This window comes from Serinus canaria, chromosome 13, assembly GCF_022539315.1.
Source record: "Serinus canaria isolate serCan28SL12 chromosome 13, serCan2020, whole genome shotgun sequence".
NCBI lineage: Eukaryota > Metazoa > Chordata > Aves > Passeriformes > Fringillidae > Serinus > Serinus canaria.
This window is the reverse complement of record NC_066327.1, coordinates 14,802,910-14,826,382: the sequence shown is the minus strand read 5'-3', so window position 1 is coordinate 14,826,382 and position 23,473 is coordinate 14,802,910. Positions and strand designations below refer to the sequence as shown.

Here is a 23,473-nt window from a genome sequence, read left to right as displayed (position 1 = left end):
CAGAGCTCTGCTCTATGGATGCTCCTGCTTGCAGCAGTGCTGTCATGGACGGGCTGCAATACGGCCAGAGCACGGCTGCACTGCTGTGTTTGGGAGAGGATGGGATAGAAAATGGGAGCCTGCACCTTGTGAATGCATCTTTATCCAGGGAAACGCCTGTCTCTGGAGCTGGCTGCAGTGAAGGCATGTTTTGTGCTTGGGCAGCCTCCCTGTTCAAATGGCATGTCTTAAAGATGTTGTAGCGTCGGAGAGTGCGAGCCTTTGGTTCATGCATGAGATGGCGTGTGCAGGATTCTGCCTGGAGGAAGTGGGTTCTGAAGGAAATCTGTCAATTTGTTTCGAGTGAGAAGATGTATTTTTTCAGCTCCTGAGAGTGCTGTTGAGTTGCTTTTCAAGCTGCACTCCATTCTGCAGACATTGTATATTTTAAGCTGAGTGAAAGTGTTGGATTGAATCTCAGTAAATAAGTGTTTTCCAAAGTAACGAACTGCTTTGTTTCTACATAGCCAGTCTAGACTTTTAGTTTGATTGGAGCGAGGAATATTTCAGGAATAAATTTTCTGCTGAAATAGCAGTTACAACTGTAGGAAACCTGTTTCCCATGCATGACTGACTTAGTGATGCAGTAGAGTGGTGATGTGAGCAGAAGGGGGTTGTATGCATGTGAAATATCCTCTATAATACCACCAAGCAAGTAACATTATCCTCCACAGAGCTTTCCACCTGAGGCTTGGGGTGAAAGACATGTAGCTCTTTTTCTCTTGGATAGGTCTCTTGTGGTATTGCAGGTATCTGTGTCAGAAGACAGTGAGGTGTGCTACTTGGTTAGTAAAAAAGACTCTTAAATATGTGTTTATCCTACTTTGCTGCTGAGCCTAGGCAATGCAAAAATGAGCACACTTCAGAAATCTGTCCTTTTCCTCTCTCCTTGAACATGCATTCTGCAGCTGCAGTGTGTGTTGTTTGATGGCAAATAAAATGTCATGTTGCAGTTAATATACTCGGGGAATGGGAGCTTAGATTGCTGTAGAAACTTGAGGTGAAGTTCCTGACCTGAGTTACCTTTCTCATTTAGTGTTGCCTGCTTCAGTTTTGTTGACATCTTTCCAGGACAGCTGAGGTTTAGATGATTTTCTCTGCATTCCTCCTGGGAAGGTGGGACTCTCACCCATTTCTCCCTACATGCTGGATATTCACTGAGTGTTTACATACACCTGCAGCTGTGACTTGACATTATCCTGTTTCTTCTGCTGTAGAGATGACTGAAGAGGAACAATTTGCACTAGCCCTGAAAATGAGTGAGCAAGAGGCTAGACAAGTGAACTGTCAGGAAGAGGAAGAGGAGGAGCTCTTGAGGAAGGCCATTGCTGAGAGCCTTAGTGTAAGTGCACTTCTGTGAAGAGGCTCACCAGGGTTCTTTAGCAACATTGCTGTCTGTGCTTGCTTTACCATGCTGCAAAAGAAAGTTTTACTGTGGGGCATAGATATTCCCAGCACAAACTGGAATGACAGCAGCTGCAGAGTAATTGCTTTGTACTGTTCCTAGTGAGAGGAACATGAAGTCTAACCCCAGCTGTCCCTGTTTTGGGGTGCAGACTTTTGACTTGGGATGGGGGATCTGCAGTCCATGGGATGGCTGCCTGTGTGCTGGGGGAGCCCTTGGTTGTGCTGTGCTGAAAGAGAACACGTCTGTAGGAGAGTGAACCTTTTGTTTTTCAGAGCTGTCAGCCCTCAGACTCGTCGACTGCATCTCCTCATCTGTCAGTGGAAGCACTAGATTCACAGGGCCAAAGCCAGCCTGCTGAGAAAGAAGGCTCTGAGCTCCTGGGAGGCCTGGCGTTCTGCCCTGACACCCCTCCCTCTGACTGCAGCTCCCACTCACAGAGCTCCACAGCTGATGGGAATGGACAGATGGATGTTGCCCGGAGCCCCTTGGTAGTGTTGAGGAGGTTGAGCCAGGAAATCGTTGAAAGCTCACTAGTATCCAGCATAATCGTGTCTCCGGGGAAGAGCCAGCCTGTGACAAGGTCAAGTGAAAAGTCTTCCTCACCAGCAAAAAGTGATTCAAGTAACATGTTACCCAGCACTCTGGGAGAGGACTTCACGTCTTTGAGTCCCACCTTTGGCAAGGTGGCTTCAGGAGGCTCCTGGCGACTGACACCTCGGAGACTGTTCAACAGCCCCTCCAGCTCTTCTGAAGCAGCAGACCACGAACCAAAAGAGCAGCTCCTGCCCTGCACTGGCCATTCCGTGGGGGAAGCTGGTGCTGGGAGTTCAGCCACTCCACTCTGGAAGAACAGGACCACAGAACAGTGTGACAGCCCCAGGAGGAGTGGTGGAGGAGCAGGTACCAAACACAGCTCACAGCCTGGGCACACTGCCAAGGTTTGTGTTTCCACAGAGCAGGCAGAGCAGAACCAGGGGTCTGGCAGTACCCCGGATCTTCGCATGCTGACTGTGGAGGAGAAGCACAAACAGGAGGAGGCAAGGAACACAGTGCACTATTACTGGGGCATCCCCTTCTGCCCCAAAGGGGTAGACCCCAACCAGTACACCAAAGTCATCTTGTGTCAGCTGGAGGTTTACCAGAAGAGCCTGAAGCAGGCTCAGAGGCAGCTGTTGCATAAGAAGGAGTTTGGTAACCCGGTTGTGCCCAGTCCTTCCTTGAACCAAAACGAGCTTGGGAAAGGAGAAGAGATAAGCAGGGAGAATGGGGTGGCTGATGGTACAGAAGATGGAGACACAGAGGGACAAGAGTCTGAAAACATCACCTGGCTCCACCCTTCAAAGAGGAGGGAGACAGAGAGTCCAGGGCACAGCATGGAAGAAGAAAAGAACTCCACTTCTGATGATGAACCGACCACCAGCTACTGCCAGGTAAGAGCTTTGCCACTGAGCAGAGGTTGAGCAGCCATGCCCTTCTGTCCATTTTATGGTTCAGTCCCTTCTGCAAAGCAGGCATTGCTATTTAATGCCCCTCTTAAATTTAGGGACTTCCTCCCCCAGCCACACAGCTTACTGTGGAAAGAAGTGTACAAGCTGACACCCAGCTCTCACAAGTCAGGGGCCATTGAGCAGCCTGGCAGTCATCATTAATGCTCCAGAGAGCGACACATCCAACTGATCCTTCTCAGAAGGGTGCAGCCTGGCAGTGTGCCAAGGCAGAGGACACAGAGGTGATGCTGACCACCACCAACTCTGGTTTATAAACCTGTGGCTGTATGGAGAGCTCTGCTCTCTTTGCAGACAGAAATGTGGGTTTGTCCTTGCAGCGCAGCCTTTCCTGTTTGCTCCTTCGTGCTTATATGCATCCATAAGTGCTTCACTCTTGGAAGTGCTCTTCTCCTTGTGGCTGTGAGAGGCTCTGTGTGGTCGCAGGCATCTTCTGCCTGCCCTGGTGATCTGTCACCACGGTGGTGCTCCCTGTCCTTGTCCTGTTGCTGGGCACCTTCTCTCAGGCTCGGGTGTGCTAGACACTAGGTGTCAGCCTCTGTCTCTGTCAGGGCTCTCCTGCTGGAGCGGAAGGCAGCTTTCTGTCACTGCTAAGTTTAAACAGATTGCTAGTCAGATGAAGTATTTATTACTGCTGTATTTTAGGTTTGTGTCAGCCTTTTCCAACCCTCATTTTTCATAATGACTTCACTCCCGGATCATTGTATAACTTTATCTTCTCTATGACTGAAGCCTTGGCTCTGTTGTTCCTGTTTTCAAGTGTATTTGATCATTTACCCTGGTGTTAGAAAGATACTTAACTTGTTTTGTGATATTTATATTCTGTCTTGTAATATTGAACACTTAGGAAAAACGTCATGTCTGCATTTTCTGGTTGCAGAAAAAGAGCAGAGCAGCCTGTGCTGAAATGTGACTTTTCATGACAGTGCTTTGGCTCGGGTTTAGCAGATGGAGATTTAAACAAGCCTTAGAGGTGATCTGCAGAGGAAAGGAACTGACTTGTGCCCTTTTTCATTTCCTTAGGATAGATACAAAAGACCTGAGAGGTTCTTAAAGCAAACTGCACTTTTTTTTTCTGTAGCTTTTCCTCTGGAAATGAAGGTGTCATTATACTGGAAGATTGGGGTGACTAGAGGTCTGTGGATGTGTACTCTAAAGCCCTTGGGAAGCTACAGCAGCTGGGAAGGGCATGAACTTTTAATCAGTACTGAAAATTGTGTGGTATTTTTTTAAAATATTATCTGTTTAATGCTAATACCTAATTAATTCTTGGGGAGAAAAGAGGTTTTAGTGGTGCTGAGTGGTAACTTGTAACCTACTCCTCTTGACCATGGGAGCTGTCTCAGAGCCATAGCTGAGAGATGTAGCCTTTCTGATATTTTCAAGGTGAAAAAATAAGGGAGGGGGAACAGACTTTACAATTTCAACCCTAGCTCAAAATTTGCCAGTCTTCTATTTGCGCAAGAGAAAATATTTTCTAAATGCCTTTTCATCTGCTTTATCACACCCAGCATGAGAGGCAGCTCCTTTCTCTCGCCTCTCTGTGCAGTCGCTCACTGAGGCCAGAGCAGGTGATTTACTTGCAAAATCAATATGTTTGATGTTTGCTTGTGCCTTGTCTCCATTTTTTTCCCCCTCTATCAAATACAATTCCACTGGCAGTGACAAAGGAGGGGCCCAGAGCTGTCGTGTCTCCACCTTGCTGCGTCTCTTGGAGACCCTTTGCTGCCTGTGCTACCCTGGGGCTCCCCCAGTGACACCAGGGCTGCTCTGCTGGTGGGGCTGGTGGGAGATCTTAGGCTGTGCTGAGTGTAGAAACCATCCTTGAGGACTGAAAGCTGTCCTTGAAAAAGGACATGGCCTCATGCCATGTGTAGAATGAAGGTGCAAGTGATGTGCTTGAGGGAGGCTGCCAGTACTCCTGCCCTGAAACCTTCACCTGGAATGGCCACAGACCTTCCACCCTGGCAGCAGTCAACTACTGCCGCTGCCTTCCACAGCCAGGGGTTGTTTGCACAGAGCAAATCCTGGTTGTCAGGAGATCTCACAGCCTGTGAACCTGCACTAACAAACTTCAGTGCTAATAGAATCAATTTTTTTCAGAGCCTTTCAGATAAGGTTAGGGAACCCTTGGTGTTTAAAAGATTCAGAGGGAAAAGATCCAATTCTGGAGATTTAGAGTCTGGTGACCTGAATTAGTGCCATATTTTATAACAGATGTACAAGGAAAAACAGAAACATGGATGAGTGTTCATGACCAGGGCAGAGGCGTTGTTAAGAAATGCACGATTTGGGACAAAGACAAATAAAAGAGGGGGTGTGGTATTTTATGTTAATTATGAGCTAGGCAGTAAAGAAGTAAAGAAAGCATAGATAAAATGGGATATTTGGGGGTTGGAGTCATGCTAGGGAAGTTTGATAGGAAAGACCTTGATTTGGAACTTGCTGGGGAAGTATATCCAGGGGTGGAGCTGATCGAAGTTGAAACCTTTGGTGGAAATCAAGCTCACAGCATTTGATAGACTCAGGGAAGGGGGAGGAAAACTCCTTGGGTTTCTTTGAGACCTAGCATGAGAAATTGTAGGCCTGACTGCAAGGGCTGCTAATAAACCGTTGTAATTCCACCTGATTAGAGGATGGCAAGTGTAGCGTGTACACTGCAGAAGAAGAAAGGGATCTGGGTAATGACTGGCATGTTAGCCTGACCTCAGCAGTGCATAAGGCTTTTGAACAAATTTTAAAGGAAAGAATAAGGGGAGTCGTAGAGCTAAATGAAAAACGGGATAAAATGCACACAGATTTTCCAGCTGTAGATTGTGCAGGTTAATCTGTTCCCCTCAGATGGGACAGCTGATTTCCCAGGCAAGAAAAATGCAACAGATGTTATCTCTAGGAAATTTCAAAAGTGCTTCTCATGGTCAAGCATCAGCTGTACCAGTTGATCAGGTCATTATGGGTCAGGAAAATAAATTTTAAAGTGGAGTAGGTGAGGGCTGCTAGTGTACCTGGGGGAGTGCAGGGGGCACTAAAAACCTTGGGTTATTTCAAGCTCAGCACAGGTGGAGGTGGAGAAAATCTATGGTTGCTGCTTACAGATACATTGAGGTGGGTGCTGAGAACAGGCAGAGAGCATGGAAGATGATGGGCAGTGCTGGAAGGAGTGGATGGGCATGGGCTGTCCAGGAACATGTCTAGGCAGCAAGGTGACAAAAAGTACTGCCAGGCTTTATTGCAGGGAGTACCTTGCCAAAAGCAGGGATGGAGGAAAAAAGCTGACTCGTTCCGGATGGATATTGAGCCATTTTCAGATAAAAATATACAGCAGACTGGCTGCAATGTCATGGACAGAACCCAATGACCCAGCAGACCCCAGTCAGCTGTGCACATTGTTTTATATAACACCAGAATTTCCCTTTCCAGCCCTCCCAGGTACTGCCTGCAGAGGATGTGCCTGAAGATGGGGAACCCATGCAAACTGCACAGAGGTGAGTAGGGTGTTCAGAGTGTGGGGCTCACAGGTTCTCTCTTTATGGGCTCTTCCACTCTCCCTGGAGTATTTTGGGGTGCAGTCGCCCCACAGCTTGATGGAAAAGCTGACTGCAGTCCCTGCTGTTAAGTATCCCTGGAAATAGATGGCTTTGGAGCAGCATGGGAGAGGAGGGGCACAGCTGAGGAGAAGGGATCAGTTGCTGTTGTTACTCTATAAGATGTGCAAGGTGCATTATTGTACAAGTTGAAGGAGTTGCTCTTTGCCCTCTGAAGCTCCTGTGACGTGGTGCAGTAAAGCCATGGGGAGCTGGAGGTGAGTTACAGTGATGCCATCACTTGTCTGTCGGGGAAGGCGCACAGGCAGCATGGGGAAGGGTTTACTGGATTGCTGTGTGTATTTTTATGTTCTTGCCTTGCTGCTGAAGAGGAAAGCAGGGAGGAGGAAGCCAGACGGCACTGCCTATCAGCCAAAGATAGAGTGCAGTGCTCCAGAAAAGCCACTTCAGCAGATGACAGGTGTGGGGCAAGTCAACATGATTTTCTTCAGATTTAAGCCTACTCCTCTTTTCCTTTTTTTTTTTTCCTCTCCTTCCTGTGGGATGCAATTCTGCATGAAAGGCTATGGAGAAGAAGGACAAATGGGAGAGGATTCAGGGAGCAAGTTACAAGAAAGGCCAGATAATGTCATGTTTTTAATTTGTTGGGTTTTATAATTTAAACCTGCTTTGGAACAAAACTGCCAACTTTCCTCTGATCTAACAGCGTTTGGCCTGAGCTGTTAATATCAATATGCAGAGTATGAAAATCCTCCTTGCTTGCACCTTTCTAACAAGCTTAAAACCTGCCTTGGGGAGCAGGAGGAACCTGCAGCTGCTGCTGCTGCCGAGGCTGATGAGCCTGTGACAGCTGAGCTCTGAGCTTGCGTGGAAGGCAGTGAGGTGTGTGCTCTGCAGCACTGGCCTCCTGCCTGCTTAGGGCCTGAGAGCCCAGGATGTGGAGGGTATGAAAGGAGAGGGACCTCTTTTCTTTGGTGGAGCTGGTGGGGTTAATCTGGGACACTCCCCAAGTTGCCCAGGAGCTCCTGGCTGCCTGCTTAGGGGTGGGATGCACCTGCATGTGGTGGCCCCTCCTCGAGCAGCTGGAACATCAGCAAGGCAAGAAATGGCTGCAGTCTTTGCAGTTTTGTGCACATTAAGTGTTGCCATCTGGCTCCTGGTAATTTGCCAGCACAGGCCTCTCTTGGGTATGGCTCAGGCACCCCAACCGGCTGGCCTCAGCATCACTTAATGGGAAAACATGGCTCTGAGCTGTCTGGAGGGAGTGGAGCAGTTCAGGAAGTGCCAGTCCTGTAAGAAATTGCTTTGCTTTCTGTGGGCTGCTCTCCCTGCTTGTTCCACGCTTTGTACAGAGCATGGAAGATTGGGGTTTTAATAAATGATTATAGGCTTTGTTACCAGGAGATAGTTGGTGTAGCAAGAAATGTGGTTTGACTTCAAATTGATTAGCCCATTTTATAAATGTCATAGCAAGTTGTTTTGTGTGAGTTCTTTTGAAGAGAGCCCTGATGTTAGACACAGAGTAAAACACGCTCAGCCTGGATTCATAACAAATGCTTTGAGATGCTTTATTTAGAGAGAAAAGCCACTTGTGATTTCCTATCAGAATTTTGTTATTTATCATAAATCAGCAGTGGCTGTTCTCTCTTCTCTAAGGCCTGTGGTTGAGCTTAATAAATCTTGTGTTTGTCAGTGCGGGGATTCATGTTTTTAAAGTGTGTTCTTGCATACTTGATCAGACTAATCAGAGAGCCACGCAAGGCGCAGAGTGTGTCAGCATGGGTGCCAGACTTACTCAGCAATGCCTGTCTGTGTCAGAAAGACACTGTGCAGTGAGGTGGGAGAAAAAAAAGGACTGTGCAGTGAGGTGGGAGAAAAAAAAATAAAAAAGGAGGAATCCGAAGGTCAAAATGAGAGGAGCAGTGCTGGGTGCTGCTCCAAGGAACCACCACACTAATGCTGTAAGGACTTTGCTGCAGGGAAAATGCCTTGTATCACATCCCTGCTGCTTCTGGCTGCATAGGGATAAGGGAGAAAAGGAGCAGTGTGAGGAGGGAGAGGATAATGTGGGATAAAGCAGGTCTGTCTTTCCTCTGTGAGGATTTCCTTCCCCAGCCAGAAAGAGGCACAGTGCTGGTACCTGCACAACTCCCACATCTTCTCCCACAGAGTCCCACAATTCTGAGCAGGTATTTTTGCTCCTTTGACAAGAGATAATGACCCTTTCTGCCTTTCTAGAAGAAAAAAAATATTCCCTCTGGGGCTTTTGCTTAGGATGGCATTTTAGACCCATATTTTGCTGTTATCCTGGTCATTTCTGGCTGTCAGATATTGACCACTTGGAAATTATGGCATCATCTGCTGTTCTGAACTGTGTGAGAATGGCAGGTGTGGCCCTCACTCCTACTGGATTGGAGATTCATGTTATATTTATGTTTTGAACAGCATCTCCACAATGACCCCACTTGGCAGTAAAAGGAACCCAGATACTGCCACAGAAAACTCTGCTGAAGAAGAGATCTCTGTTTGCCCAGGTAAGAGGCACTTGAGACTGTTATGTATTTTGTACTGAAAGTTACACGCTTAGGAAGTTCAGAGAAAAGAGAATTTTCAAGTTATTTGAACAAAATGAGATTTCTTTCCCATCTACATTTTTCAAGGCTAAAATTATTCAGGTAATTTAGTTTGATCCCCTAGTTTTGGACCCATTTTCTCTAAGGCAGTTCTGTGACAGGGATTGCTGGAGACTTGCTGAAGAGACACCTGGATGTGCATTGGGCATGGAGGAATCACTCAAAACAAGGTGTCTCTGCAAGGCAATCAAATTTGCAGATTTTTCAGTGTCAAGATAATGTGCAAAGCATGAGAGCTGAAATAATTTTTGTCTTACATTAATTAAACATGTTTGGGACTAAGGAGTTTTTCTTCCTTGGTCTCTCCTGCCATGTTTGAGATTTTCTGGTCCAGGGTTTTAAGGGAGAAAAATAATGAAGAGGCTGCTCCTGTTCATGAGTAGCTGTAGCAGGATAGGTCATAGTGGTGCTTGGAGCCATATTTTGTTGCTAACAAAGATGTGGAGGTCTAAAGAAGGTGTGACTGTGAGACAGAGCATGGAGTGGGAGCTCTGCTTGTCTTGATGTGAGAGCAGCTCTATTCTTGCTTTGTCTCCATCCCAGCAAGTGTCCCACACACTTTCCCTGTGTCTAATCTCACTCCCCATGAAGCTGCACAGCTGCAGTGCCTTTATCCTCACACTACCATGCTGTGACTTTAACCCCTCATCTGGCTGTGTTGTTGCACTTTGTGTGATAACATTTGTGGCAAGTCTAAAGAATGTCTTGAAACTGAAAACTTAAAAAAGCGTTAAGGACTAAGCTACATCAACAAGTGAAGAGATAGTTGGGGGTTGCAAACCTGTGCTGACATAGAGCTGTTTTTCTGCAGAGACACAGCCAAGCCCACTGGAAGCTGTTGAGAAGGAGAGAGAAGAGCTCTATTCAGACAGCAGAGGTGCACCTATGCAGGTAAAAGAGCTTGAAATTGAAGGGTTCTGTTTCCAATCCTATCCTTTAGACCTTGGTTCAGCTGAGCTGTGCTGGCATTTCCCTTTGGGTAGCTGGAAGCTTGGACTTCTGCTGTTTGGATCCTCACAAACAGTTCCCTCTTTGCTTTTCTCTACTGCTTCATATCTCCAGTCCCTTTTGGCTGGGGACTGCATGCAGCTGCTTCTGAAGCCTTTCAGTCCTATAGCTGGAGAGCTGTTATCAATTCCAGCCCATTCTTTTATATCCCAGTGCTGCTGAGCTGGAGGATGCCATCAGTGTGGGCGGCAGTGCTGTTGCTTGCCCATGCTCAGGGGTACAAGCTGTGATGCTCAGCAATGCAGAGGGACCCCAGGAGCTCTGAGGGGAGTCCAAGTAAACCTCAGCCACTTGTGCTGTCACCTGCTTTTCCCTGTTACAGTGCTCTGAACTCCAGTTTGCTCTCCACAGACTGTATCCAAGAGGCTAAGAGGAGAGCTTTACCCAGAGATCAGACTGGTATAAAGACTGGCTTGAAGTGTTGAGGGCTGGTGGTGGTTTTCAGGCCAAGCAGAGTGTCCCAAGTCTGAGTCTCCTGAGTTTTGTGCAGTAATAGTTAATAGCAAGTCAGTGGCAGGGCCATCCTCTTACCTCTTGCTGCAGATGTGTGCTGTGTGCAGCCCCTTTCCCTGTGTTGTCACACCTGCACAGCAATTGCTTTGCAGCTGTCACTGTACCAACATCTGACTTCAGTTCCTGCTTCTGATAAAACTCCCTTTGTCTATTAATTTAGAGAGTGATATCAAAGGGGTTGCCAAGTACTCCTCTGGTGCAGGGTACATGAATACAGAATCATACAGCTCTTGACAAGAGGATTCATTTGTGGAAAGCTCATTCTGGGAGTTTGCAGCTTGTACAGCACGTCTGCAGTTCCAATGTCTCATTCTCACAGGCCTCTTAATAAACCATCTTCTGCTCTCGTGTGCCTTTCGTTCTGCAGGTATCTCCAAGCACTGCGCAGTCAATTAGGGACTGCAGCAAGGAGAGAGGCAGTCCTGGGCTTGCCACCAAAGCACATTCGTGACCCATTTGGCTGTGGCCAGGACACTGCTCTGTCCCCTTGTGCATTGCAGAGGGTGCTCTGTGTCTCACACTTCTGCCTAGGTGGCACAAGATGGTGGGGAGCAGGTTCCTAGGGATTGTTTCACATCATAATGGTTGGCAGCAGGTCCCAGACCAGAGGCTGCAGCCCTCCAGGAAAACAGCAGAAACAGCTACCATGGCATCAGTGGTTTGCAGGAGCCAAGCAGAGACCACTGGGACTGACTTCTTCCTAGCAGATGCTGAGCCAGGACACAGGAGTCTTGTTGAGCTCAGCCTCTAGCATTGCTCTTGGCTGGCTGTTGGCTGCAAGTACTATGTCTTGTAGGCAATTTCCTCTGCTAAAAAGCAGAGGCAACTGTCTCTGGCTCTGACAGGGGTGATTGGTTCTGCAGTTGAGGTTTTCCAGACTGTTACCGCAAGGTTTTGTACAAGCAGTCTTTTGTTACAGAATGTTGCATTTCCATTTAAAATTAGTAATTTACCGCTGAATGTAGGCGGGCAGGGTGTGCAGAATTGGTGATCTCCTAAGATTGCTTTAAAAAAGGCAGCTAGAAGGAGCAGTGCCTGCTGCTTTTCCCATCGTATTTTTTATGTGTGTTGTCTGTGTAGCACAGGTTTGATCTGATCATTCATATTTGACACATCTTGTGTTTTATGGCTCTTCAGTGTGATGCCCCACAGTGAGGACTTCACAAGATGTAATGACACTGAGATGTGAGAGAGGTGTACGAGTGTTAATGCTGTAAGTGATGTACTTCTGCAGCCTGTGTTTGGCTGGAGGAACTCTTGTGGCAACTCCTCTGCAGAAATTCAGGGCAGAGAGCTTCCCTGGGAATGAGGGATGTTCTTGGGGCTTGCCGTTGTAGCCTTTCAGCTGCTGTTGGGGAGAAATGTGTTTTGAGAGTCCGAATCTGTTTGAGTCCCAGTCCTGCAATTTTTGTCATAGCTCCTCTGAGTCAACAAAGCACCCTCCTTCCCTTTAGGACATAAAAATCAGGATCACATCTTCATTTGGGAAAGGAAGTAATAAACCGAGTAATACAGCAAAGCGCTCCAGTGGCACGGAGCATCTTGGCTGACCCCAATTACTGCTTCCCTGAAATGATACTGTTGGAGGGAAGCAGACAGCAGATTTGCTGCACACTGTCCACGTGTCACTGCTTAGCTCTAAGAACAGAAACCTCTCCCATATTATTTTTCTATAGGTTTCTCTACGTGGTTAATATTTAAATAGCTTTTCTTAATCATTGTGGGGAGGGGAAGGTTTTTTTTCTTAAATGTGGTAAAATCTTACAGCAAGCCTGACTAGGCAGAGATGCAGTTATGAGTGAGATGGCTGCAGTCTGCTGCATTTGAGAATGTCAGTGGCGTAGGGAGCGGGCTGGATCTCTGTGGGTTGGTAGTGGAGCACCTTTGCAGCTGTGTGACCAATACAAAAAGAGAGTGTCCATAAGTGGTAGTGGCACCCTGAGAACGTACACGAGCTGTGACATTCTGCCCTGGCAAAAAGCCTCTGCTAGTAATTTTGTGTGACACAGATTTTTAATGGTATTCCCTCTCTCCTTGATCGGTGTCCCCTCTCATGACTGCTCCAGTCACCTCCTCTATAAAGGAGGAGCTTCCAGTGATCTCTCCAGGCTTCTTAACACCACAGCAGCCTCCTTTCATCCTGGGGGAAGCTGCTTTCCCAGACAATGCTGCCTGTGTAGCATGGATCATGTCCAGAAACTGATGAGCACAAGTCAAGTGTTGAACTCTTGCTTTGCCCCATGAATTTTCCATCAGTTTCGCTTCTGAGATTTCCTGATTAATGGAAGCTTTGCCGTTTTTCCACTTTAGTGCAGGTGATGTTTGCCTTAAACGGTGTGCATGGCTGTGCAGGGAGTTTCACCATGATTCAAAAGGACATGTTGCCTTTGCAAGAAAAATTAGTTATTAGTGCAGTGTAGTTCATTTAGCCAGTGGTGTTATTTCTGAGCACTATGTGATGAAGGAGGAGTGAAACTTATCAAGAAAATCTGAGTCTTTGTGAGGGTGAGTAGCTACCAGACCAGCATGGAGCTCTGCACCTAAGCAAAGTAAGAGAAACAGCCCTGTCTAGCTAATTTTTCTTCTTCTTCCTTAGGTTGGTGGGGATGAAGATGCTGGCAGGACTGTGTCTGAGTGCAGTCCTGCAGCTGCTGCCCAGGTGTTGTGCCCTCTGTGTGACCACAGCTTCCCAGCTGACGAGATCGAGGTGCATGCCATGTACTGCAACGGCACGGCGCGACCCGAGCCTGCTGAGGATGCTCCAGGTCTGCCAAGTGCTGCTTCCACGTGTTTGCTCCTCGTGCTCACCCCCCTTCCCTGTTGTTACTTGGCAGGCAGGTGCTGCAGTCTTGTCTGTCTCAGGATGTTTGGTGTATGGGAAGGTTTGTTCACTCTGCCTTATTCCATCTCCACGCTGCCCTGGAGAGTGTTATTGGAAGCTCTGGTATTTCCAGTACCTCCTGCACAGAAATATCATTTCTGATTGACTTCACACAATAATTCACCACATTATCAGCTCCTGAATATTACCCCAGGATCTAGTCCTGGATGCTTCAAGCAGTACTTGTAAGATTTGTCTATTGTGTGCCTTGTTGAGGACCTGCAGAGAATGTGGCAGTGGTAGAAAATGGAAGGCTTGAGCCATGTGGGCAGTCATCCTTCAGGGCTGTTGAGAGGGGAAAATGTTCTGTACTACTGCAAGAATGGCCTGTGCTCTGCATGAAGTCTGACATTTGTATGTGCAAAAATGGCCTGTTCAGGTGGCAGAGACTGCAGAAAAGTTTCCCTCTTGTTTCACTAAAATTGCAAAATGATAACTATCACTCTGGGGGTGTGGATTTTTCTCCTTCATGTGAAGAGTGAGGCATAGAAGCACAGTCAGAATGCCCATATTAATCCTCTTTGTATTCTTTTTCATATCAGTTTTCCATAGCCAACCTTTGTAGAGCTTAAGTGAACAAATACACTGGTTGGTTATCAACATATTCAGTAAGTTATGTTTTAGCTGCTGCTTGAAATGTAAAATCTGTGTTAGCACAATGTCAGGTAATATCAAAGTAGTAGCTTGTAATAAGATTAACTTTTCAGGCTCTGAATATATAATTTTCAGTTACATACTGCCTTGTTAAATGCAGCCTAAATCTATGATGTTTGAGCAATTTGAGCAAATCATAGCTAGTACAAGAACTGTAACTTCTGCATTCCTCTAGCAGGAGGAAGTTTCACCATGTAATCTTAATGCAGAGTTGATGTAGTTTTAAAATAAAAGGTTCCTGCTATACTAAATCTTTGGGGATGTGACATGGGTCCTGTCAAGATAACAGGAGCCAGAGTAAAGGCTGATACAGGCTGGTGCTTAATTTTGGCGGAAGGTTCTCTCTGCAGGCACAACCCAGCTACTGATGCAAAGCATTTGGCTCAGGCAAATCACAAATTATCATAGCTCCTCTCCCATCCTTGAGACTGATAAAGGTCTTACTTGTGTTACAAAATGGAGCAGAATTTCTAGTGTGCCTTTTAGCAGGAATGTCTTTGGCCTTTTGGTATTCTGGTCCCTGGTGTGGCTGGACTGTGAGTGTATCCATTGATCCTGGGGAATCCCGGCTGTGATCAGGAAAAGGCTTTGAAGTCTTTGGCAGTGCAAGGGAATTTGTTCTTTTCTTTGGCGTTGGCTTTCAGCAGGACAGAGTTCAAGGCTGGTCTCTCCATTCTGCTTCCAGGCGGGTCTCCTTGGGGATGTTTGTAAGGGTAGTTATTTTGGAATTGCTACTCTGCTGTTCTGGCTTGTTCAGAACAATCCCCCGGTAAGGAAACCAGCCTGGAATAAAAGGAATTTTGCTCTGTAATAATGGCTGTAAGCAGAGCAATGGGTCTGGGACAAAATCACAGTAATTTGAGTTTTCTATTGCCAGTTTTTCTAGTATTTTCCCTGTAGAGACCAGGCTCTATTAGCCATAACAGTCTAAGACACCTGTGTTGTTTGCACCCAGACTCTTTGCAGTACCATGGGTTTCCCAGGCTCGGGCAGAATCCTGCCTGCCTGTGGGGCTCTGGCTCATGGGGCACCTCAGGCCAGTTTCCAACAGCTGTTGGAAGGCATCTGTCACCCAGAGGGCTCTCAGCTGCCGGGCTAGTCTGTAGGATTTGGGCTGAATAGGCAGAGATGATGTTCAGCTCTGAGGAGAGGCCAGACAGTAGCCTGGCACAGCTGTGCAGGTACAAAAGGACTCTGTTTCTGGGGCTGTTACCTTGGCATCCACCACTAGCACAACATCCACAGGTAAAGCTAATGCATGGGGAGAAAAAAGATGTGAGAGAATTGTCTTCTGAAGCAACTGCCAGCTCCTGTGTGGGTCCAGAAGCTGTTCTCTACTGCTGCAGCACTGTGTGCTCTTGGCTGGCTGCTGGCTTCCTCAGGAGCACAGCAACAGCTTTGTGTGAGAGGAAGTCAGAGTTCTGCCCTCTAAGCCATGCCCTGGTCTGTTAAGAAAAGATGGCTTCAGTTTTCCTTTGGTGCACTGGATCAGGGGTTCTTAGTCTGTCTTCAGATATATTAATTAGACTTACTCCTGATGTCTTTGGAATTGCAGTCCTGCAAACTATAGCTGTCAGTGGTTTTCATTTTAATACTACAAAAGGGGTTCTTGCTGGTTTTACCTCTCTTCTTCCTTCTTATAATCATGCACCAAAGTCTCTCAGTCTTAGGTCTCAGGAGGCCAACTCAGTCTGGCTGATATCTAAGGGCAAGTTTTCAAATGAGCAGCTGGGCAAGATGAGCTACAGTTGCTTCCCCTACGTACATGGTCAACCTGGCTGGATGCCCAGACCACCACGTACCTGGGCAGCATGAAAATCTTATCATGAATTTCCACTTTCCTGTGATCTGAGTAAATAAAAAGAAGAGCCTGATGTTGTGTTAGCCACTGTACCAGACTGGGGAGGGCTGAGGCCCTGGGTTTCCAGCTCAGTGCCTGGTGTTAATTCCAAGTGAATGAGTGGAGCTGTGGAATTTCTGTGCCAGCTCTGTCTTTCTTCATGCACTCAACTGAAGGGGCTCACTTGTGTGAGAGGGCTCTGCTGGAGTCACCACATCCATCTCCCACTGCTGCTGCCTGTGCAGGGATCTGCTGGTCTCAGTCTGGAAGCGAGTCTTGGCTGCAGCTGAGTACAGCAAATACTCTTGGGCTTTGTGACATACTCGATGCCTCTCACCCTCCCTCTACATCCATCCAGCATTCTCAGTTCCCAAGCGAGCCCAGGAAAATGAGGATTTGGTATATCCCTTCCTCCCAAAGGCTCAAATGCAGTCTTGATGCAGCTGTCAGTCTTCAGCAGCAGCACCGGTGCTGTTAAAAGCTCTTGACATCAGTAGAAGCGCACTGATACCGCAGAAACAGTAATGAAATGGGTGCAGAGGAAAACTGTGTGGCTTCTGAGAAGGGATAAGATGCCATGAGCCAGACACTGATAGATCCTGCAGGGAAGTGGCACAGCTGGTAGTGACACAGGGAGCTGGTGGATCAGACTGCAGGTGGGCTGAGCAGGAAGGTGAGGAGCTCAGTGGCTCTGACCTCACAGCTCCACATGAGGAGCCAGACCTGGCAGCCTCAGGAGGTGCCCGGGCTGAGTGTGCTGATAGCAAGACCATACTGGGCAGGGTTTGCTGCTCTTCCCCAGCGAGAATGTTGGAGCCAAACAGGCCAAGAATGACTTGTCAACCAGAAGAATTGCTGAGTGAGGGAAAAGGTTGTTCTTGGGCCACAGAGTATGTCTGACCCAGCAAAGAGCATTGTATTTGGGAGAGTTACAAGGCTCCTGTCACACAAGCAGGTCAGCACTGCTCTGTTGTGGGGATTTTGCCTGTGGCAAGTCTTTTCCAAACCCCCTTCTTGGGGACAACCAGCATGTTTGGCAGGGGTTGTGCCTCACCAGCTGGCCCTGTTCTCTCTCCTCTGCTGCTTCTTCCAGCTTTACAGCTGAGGGTCTCCTCCTGGGCAGCTGCAGAGCTAGTCCCAGACATCTCTAATGGGCCTATTATGCCAGATGTGTTCACTGCTTTTGGAAGAAAATAGAAGTGATTAACACCTGAGCTGGTGCACAAGGCTCGTTAAGGAATATTAACAAGCACACGCTGATTTGGAGAGCAGTTCTCACCACGCTGTCAAACACACTTGGGCCTGGGGGGTGGCCATTGTTACCAATCATCCTAGTCAGGCTGCCACTTCAAATCTGGGCCAGGCTATGTTAAAGAGAGGCGTTTGCTTTAGTTCCTGTGAGCTATGAGCTGTTGCTATCAGTCATCGCCTAGGAGACAATACCCACATCCCAGGAAGCCTTGAGCTTGTTTCTTCAGCATGGTTGTCTCCCATCAGCCCCAACAGCTCCTGAGCACTTCACAGTACATTGCTGGTTGATGTAGCTGCATCAGTGATTGCTTCTGAACGAAAGGCTGTGTTGCATTGTGGATAGATATTGGGGTTGCCAAACATTCTAGAAATGGAGTTTTGCTAAAACTCAGAAGAATTCTCTTTGTTCCACATAGAATTTTGTGCTTCGCTTTCTTTATCACAGATGATGTGCTAACAATAACAGGTTTGTTGTGCCTATACCTTGGAGTCAGACTTTGGCCCTCATGAGTATGGGAAGCAGCATCACCAAGCCGTAAAACAGCTCCCTGCATTGTCCCCTTAGCCAGCATGCCTGAGAGCGCTTACTGTGACATCTGTTTTGGAGCTGGAGTCTTGAACGTCCCTGGTGAAGCAAGCTAGGCTATCTGAAATGTTCCCTGAGGATCTTTGCTGGTGGTATGTCAACAGGAATACGCTGAGAGGAATTCAACTGAAAGGGACAACACTCCAATGTGCTCCCTGCAGATGCCTGCAGAGCCAGTTGGGAAAGGCTGCTTGGGCTTGCTGGGGGAACAAAAATGGTTGGGCCTGTCATCAGCTGCTCAGCTGGGATCTCACTGGTTACCCATGTTTTGGAGCTTCTAGAGAGCAGCACTGCTCCTGCTAAAGGTCTTCATCCAGGGGACTGCCAGGGCTGTCTGTGGACAATAGCACCACAGTTCACATGGGCAGTGGGGAAGTGATGAGTGGGCTAATTATTGTAATTTCCCTTTCCAGTGTGAGCCATGTCCCTTCCCAGCCAGGCTCTCTATCAAAGGTCTGGTGCCTCTGCACAGCCCTTGCCTTGGCTCTGCGTTCCCCTGAGCCCACAGCTGGCACTGTCCTTCCCTGCAGCAGGCACGGGAGCCTGGCTTGGCAGGGAGCTGGGCTGTGCTGCCAGAGCAGCTGGGTAACGCTGCTCTCAGGCTATCACACTGCTGTCATCAGCTCTGAAATTCCTGTAAACTACAGACTGCCAATCCAGCTGTTTCTGGCAAATTAGGTGTGAAGTGGTCAGCTGGCTCCCCAGTCTGGGAAAGGTAAAGTTTTCAGTATCCCCCCAGGAAAAAAGGACACTTGTCCAGCAACCACTTCTGCAGGACAGAAAACCCTGCTTGTCCCAGTCCACTGTTTCTTCACCTCTACCATCACTTCAGCTGCAGCTTTGAGTGGAAGATGGAAACTTGGTGCATTTGAGCATGATGTAGAGATGGTTTGGGGTGAATGGTAGTAACCCTTTCTGTTAACCCTTTCTGTTTTTCCTCCAGTGCTCACCCGGCGTCAGAGAGAGGCAAGAAATAAAGCTGCCTGTGGTAAAAGCAGCCCACCATCCTCAGACATTGACAAGTAAGTAGGTATGCCTGCTCCTCCAAGATTGTTTCTGTGCTTCTGTACTAGCTTGGCTATGGATGTCTTTATTCCTCTACAAATGCTGGCCGTTGGCCTTATAACAGTGTTTCCCTAAGAAATTGCTTTTCCTCAGTGCCTCTTGTTGCAGTGCTGGCTATATTTAAACTGAAGTAAGAGGAATTTGCTGTTCTCAGATTGTTTATTTTTGCACTGATTTCCTTTCAGCCCAATCCATGACGGGTCAGGGGCGCATGGCTGCTGGGGGGGAGCTGTAGCTAAAATGGTGCTAACTCAGCCAGTTTCTGATGGGAAGTTTGGGCTTGGTAACCCCGGGAAAAGAAGAGGCCAGGACATGGAGGCTGTCAACATGGCACCTGTAGTGATATTCTTAATTAAATTAGACTTTCAGAATAGCAGTGGCTTTGTTTAATCTCTCTCTATGCAGCCCCTCCTCCTGCCACCCACACAAAGCATCATAAGAGAGGATCTGACAGTAAAATCCCTGCTATGGAAGCAATTTTGCTGTTACAAACAGTGGATGGCAACATCACTAATGGAATTAGGCTAATTATAGAGAGGACAGCTTCTGTTTAGACACATTATCTGGGTAATCAGCACTGACTGGAAAGAAAATACGGGAAAAAGTGCTGCAGAGTTTTGCTCGATGGGGGCTCTCCATATGCATTTTAGAGCCTGGGGTGTTTCACTCAGAGAGTACCACTATCAAATTGAACACAATGCTGCTGGGGCTGGTCCCTGGGGGCTTTGTCTCTTCTTGGAGATAGTCCATTCCTGAATGCAGCTTCTCTCCTGAACAGCCAGTGTCGTCTTCTGCAGGGTTCAGTCCCTGCTGAGAGCTGGTGTGGAAGTGAGTGTAGCTGTGTAAATCTATGCCTGACCTTCATCTCCTTTCACCCAGAATAATCTTCTTCCCAAGAACACTCAGTTGTCCTGCGTGAGCCTGAGCATCTTCCACCCAAACGAGGGGGTTTGAGAAACAAGCTGAGCCAACCCCCCAGCAGGAGCATGTGCTCTGCAATTCCTCTCCCTGCATGGCATGATGTAAAATGGAGACAGTGCAGAGAAAGGCTTGATTTACTAGTCAGACAAGTTCATCCAGCCCTGGTAAAATGTCTCTCTGATTTAACACACTTGGTTTGCTTTTCAGGCAGAATTTAACTCCCCTTTGCAAAGCCCTTGCACTTCATTTCTGTAGATTTTGACAGGGTGCTTTATGTCTGGGGAAAAATCAGTGGTGTTTGAGATAGTTAGATGAGCAGATTTGATTACTGTCCCGCTGCTGCAGCAGCAGGATACAGAGGAGCAGGCAGGGAGAACTGATAATCACTCAGTCCTTGCAATTGGTGCCGGCCTGACCCCACTGGGTGAGACTGGATTTGGTGACACGTCTTCTCCACGGCATGGCCTGGAGGAGGAGAGTCACTGCTGGTGTCTGGGAGCCCGGTGCAGGGTGAATCCTAATGCAGTGCTCTGTCCTTTGCTGCCTGGCAGGTGTGAGAAGTGCTACCTCTGTAAGTCACTGGTGCCACTGCTGCAGTATCAGAGGCACGTGGACAGCTGCCTTCAGGCTGCTAGGCAAGCTCAGGGAACCAGGAGGCTGCGAAGAGCCAAGGTGAGGGGCGACCCTGCACACCATCCCCTTTGCTTTGTGCTGGGTCTGGGGCTGGGTTGGCAGCAGGAGCTGGTTCCCTGGCTGGCAGGGATGAGCTGACCTGATGTAGGATTGCCTGTCCCTGTGGGCCACTGTGGACAGAGAACTCATTGCCCTCCTTCCCACAATGGTCTGCGAGAGCTCGGACCGGTCCCAGGGGTGAGCTAATCCAGCAGAGCTGCCAGCAGCCTCTCCAGTGGGCAGGCAGCCAGGGCTGTTCTGCTGCCAGGCAGCACAGCCTCAGTCCTGCAGCCTTCCTCGGCTGAATGTCGATGGAGTGGAGGCCAGCGTCAGCATGACAAACCTATCTGGATATCCACAGGCCCATTCCCACGGGGAAGGCTTTGGAGCCAGAGCAGGAGAAATTGCTCAGTGCTGGGAGCGAGCAGCAGCGTCCCAGGAGAATTGTGGGGGAGTGAGTGTGCTGGAGGTGTGCTGGGTATGGGGAATATGCCTTGCTAGAGGAGGTGGGAGGCAGGAGCGTGGGTGGCAGCTGGCTCACAGTCACTCGCCAGGTGTTAGCCCCCACCGTGCTTTTTCCTGCTGGTGGCAGTCCCAGGGGACCACAGAGGGTCCTTCCAGGCCTTCCTGCTGGCTCTTGCAGGCAAAAGCCTCGTGCTGCAGCTTTGCCTGCGCTCAGAAATGTGATTCACGGCATGAAGATGCAACATGATGTCTTAGTTTTGTATAATCCCTTAAATCCATCACAGACCTCAGCCCTTTGGGGATTCAGATGCAAATGATGAGATATCTGGTTGATGATTTTGGCTGGGATACAGCCAAGCACTGTGTGGTTCAGAGTACTGCAGGGCATGGCTGCTCCTGCATGTGACCAGCCCTGTGGGGGCTCTTTGATTCTGTCCCTGTGCCCCACAGCTGGCTGGTGTGTGGGTCCTGCAAGCAGGCACAGGGTGTGGGGGAAAGATGCTGAAGCAAGGGGCTCTTTGGGAAGGCTCAGCAAGGCTCTGTTACCTCTGGCCCTGTCTTTTGATGGAGTGGCAGCTCACTGGAGAAGCCTGGGCATTGGCTGGGCCATTGCAAAGCTTCCTAATGGCGCAGTTGGGCTTGCAGTTTCCTGCAATGGCCCATTTTGGGGTGATTTGCAGCTCCAACACCACAGCCAGGATGCCAGTGCCTTCCAGAGCAGTTCTTGGGGGCAGGGAGCAACCAGGAAAGGGGACTTGGCTGGGCCAGTGAGGCTCAAAGCAGCCAGGCCAAGTGGTCTTCCCCTAGCATGTGTGCCCAGCATGGCTGCATCTTCCCAGGGGCAGAGAGAGGGCACAAGGTGTGTTCCTTGTCCGGCTGTGCCCTGAAGGAAGGCCCTTCCCTCCAGCACCAAGCACCAATACCCTTGGACAGAGTGGGACAAGTCTGCCCTTGGACATGCAGTGCTGGGGGATGTGTTCCAGCAGTGTCAGAGCCCCTGATGCCCCCTTTTATCACAGCCCTGTGCTTGCTGGCTGGGCTTGGGGATGGCATCCTGTACCCTGGCCTCCCTCTTTACCTGGTTCTGCTTGATTAGCTGCTCTCTGCTGCCTCTGCTTGAGCGCTAGTTGGGCTGGGCACAGAGCAGTGCCCTTCCCACAGGTGGCTGGAGGCCCAGGGTAAGCAGAAGTCCCTCTTGTGCCCAGCCTGCCCCTGAGGGCTGGGGGAACATGTGCCCACAGGGCCATCCTGGCTAAGGGCTTCCCTCGTGGCAGTGCTGTGATGGTGATTCTCCTCTCTTTGGCAGGACACTGGAAGGCAGGAGAGAGGACTCCTCAGGATGCTGGAGCTCTCGGAGAGCAAGTCTGAAGGTGGAAAACTTTCTATTCCAGCCTGGCTGGGTTGGGGCTGCTTTTCTCAGCTCTCCCCTTTTAGTCCTCGCTTGGCCTGGGCTGTTCTGGGAGAGTAAATTCCCCTTGGAAGGGTCTGTTCTTTCTGAGCAGAGCAGGGGGCTGTGGGCTTAGCTGGCTGTCAGCATTCCCCAGCCAGCTGCACACATTCCTGCCAGTACCTACAGGATATGTGCCCACTGGACCCACACCAGAGCCCTTGCAGGAGTGGGGTGTACTCTGAACCATTGCACCAAGACATGTCCAGTTTCCTGGAGGATGTGGGAGGCTTCTGCTGTCCCTGTCTGTGCACCAGTGCTTCCCTCCATGGATCCAAGGAGAAGAGGAAAAAAGGGAGGAGAGGTGCTTTGGCAGCACCTGTGGCTCACAGGAGGGCTGATGTGTGCTTTTTTTGCAGGTGCTGACACGGGGACTCCCCTCACTGGATTAGGAGACCAGCAGTCCTCTCCCGCACTCTCAGCTGCTGATGGGGAGCCGTCGGCAGACAGCCCCATCTCCCTTCAGCACCTTCCTTTCCATGGCTCCCCTGCGAAACCCAGCATCTCCCTGGAAGCCATGGATGGCGTGGTGGACTTGGAGCCAAGCATGGCTCTCCATGCAGGCAGCCAGCAACGGCCCAAAGGCTGCCGCCGGAGAAGGCACAAATTCTGAGGGTGGCAATGCTGCAGGGACCCCCGGCAGCTCCCTGTGCCCCAGCGAGGGTCTTCTTGGCACTGTACCCCTGCTTCACCTGCAGCCTTTGTCTCCTGCACCCCTTTTATATGTTTTATACGACCTGTGCTGGGACCGCTGGGTGGAGAAGTGACTGTGTGTTTTATAGGTGCCTGTGCAGCTTTGCTCTCTCTTACAGAAATGGAAATATATTTATGTATGTTTTTATGAAACTGCAGCACCACGGCAGAGCTGTGCTGGCTTTCTCTGGGGAATGGGAGGGCACTGGAGGGAGGAGAGAAGAAGCAGCAGACGGGGGTCAAGGGCCTCTCCTGGAGCTGGGGTTGGTGGAAGGGGCTTGGAGCAGAGGGCTGCAGTGTCCTGTGCTCTGGGCAGCAGCACAGCATTAACATTCCCAGCCGGGAGT

At 49.0% G+C, this 23,473-nt stretch overlaps 1 protein-coding gene across 5 annotated transcripts in view; it reads left to right on the top strand.

Annotated features, from left to right (window-relative positions):
• Window positions 1-23,242, top strand: part of UIMC1 (ubiquitin interaction motif containing 1) — a 39,626-nt gene extending 16,384 nt beyond the window's left edge. For 3 of the 5 annotated variants that reach the window (XM_018915556.3, XM_018915554.3, XM_018915555.3), the window contains exons 4-13: window positions 1,257-1,381; window positions 1,720-2,877; window positions 6,373-6,437; window positions 8,943-9,031; window positions 9,942-10,021; window positions 13,248-13,416; window positions 18,807-18,885; window positions 20,401-20,521; window positions 22,293-22,356; window positions 22,793-23,242. In XM_018915556.3, coding sequence (XP_018771101.2) covers window positions 1,257-1,381; window positions 1,720-2,877; window positions 6,373-6,437; window positions 8,943-9,031; window positions 9,942-10,021; window positions 13,248-13,416; window positions 18,807-18,885; window positions 20,401-20,521; window positions 22,293-22,356; window positions 22,793-23,046 — 2,204 coding nt within the window. In that variant the 3' untranslated portion in view covers window positions 23,047-23,242. Of the gene's footprint in view, window positions 1-1,256; window positions 1,382-1,719; window positions 2,878-6,372; window positions 6,438-8,942; window positions 9,032-9,941; window positions 10,022-13,247; window positions 13,417-18,806; window positions 18,894-20,400; window positions 20,522-22,292; window positions 22,357-22,792 lie in introns of those variants that run through there. The other 2 variants (XM_009091522.4, XM_018915561.3) reach the window with 2 other exon arrangements.
• Window positions 23,243-23,473: the final 231 nt, after the last annotated feature.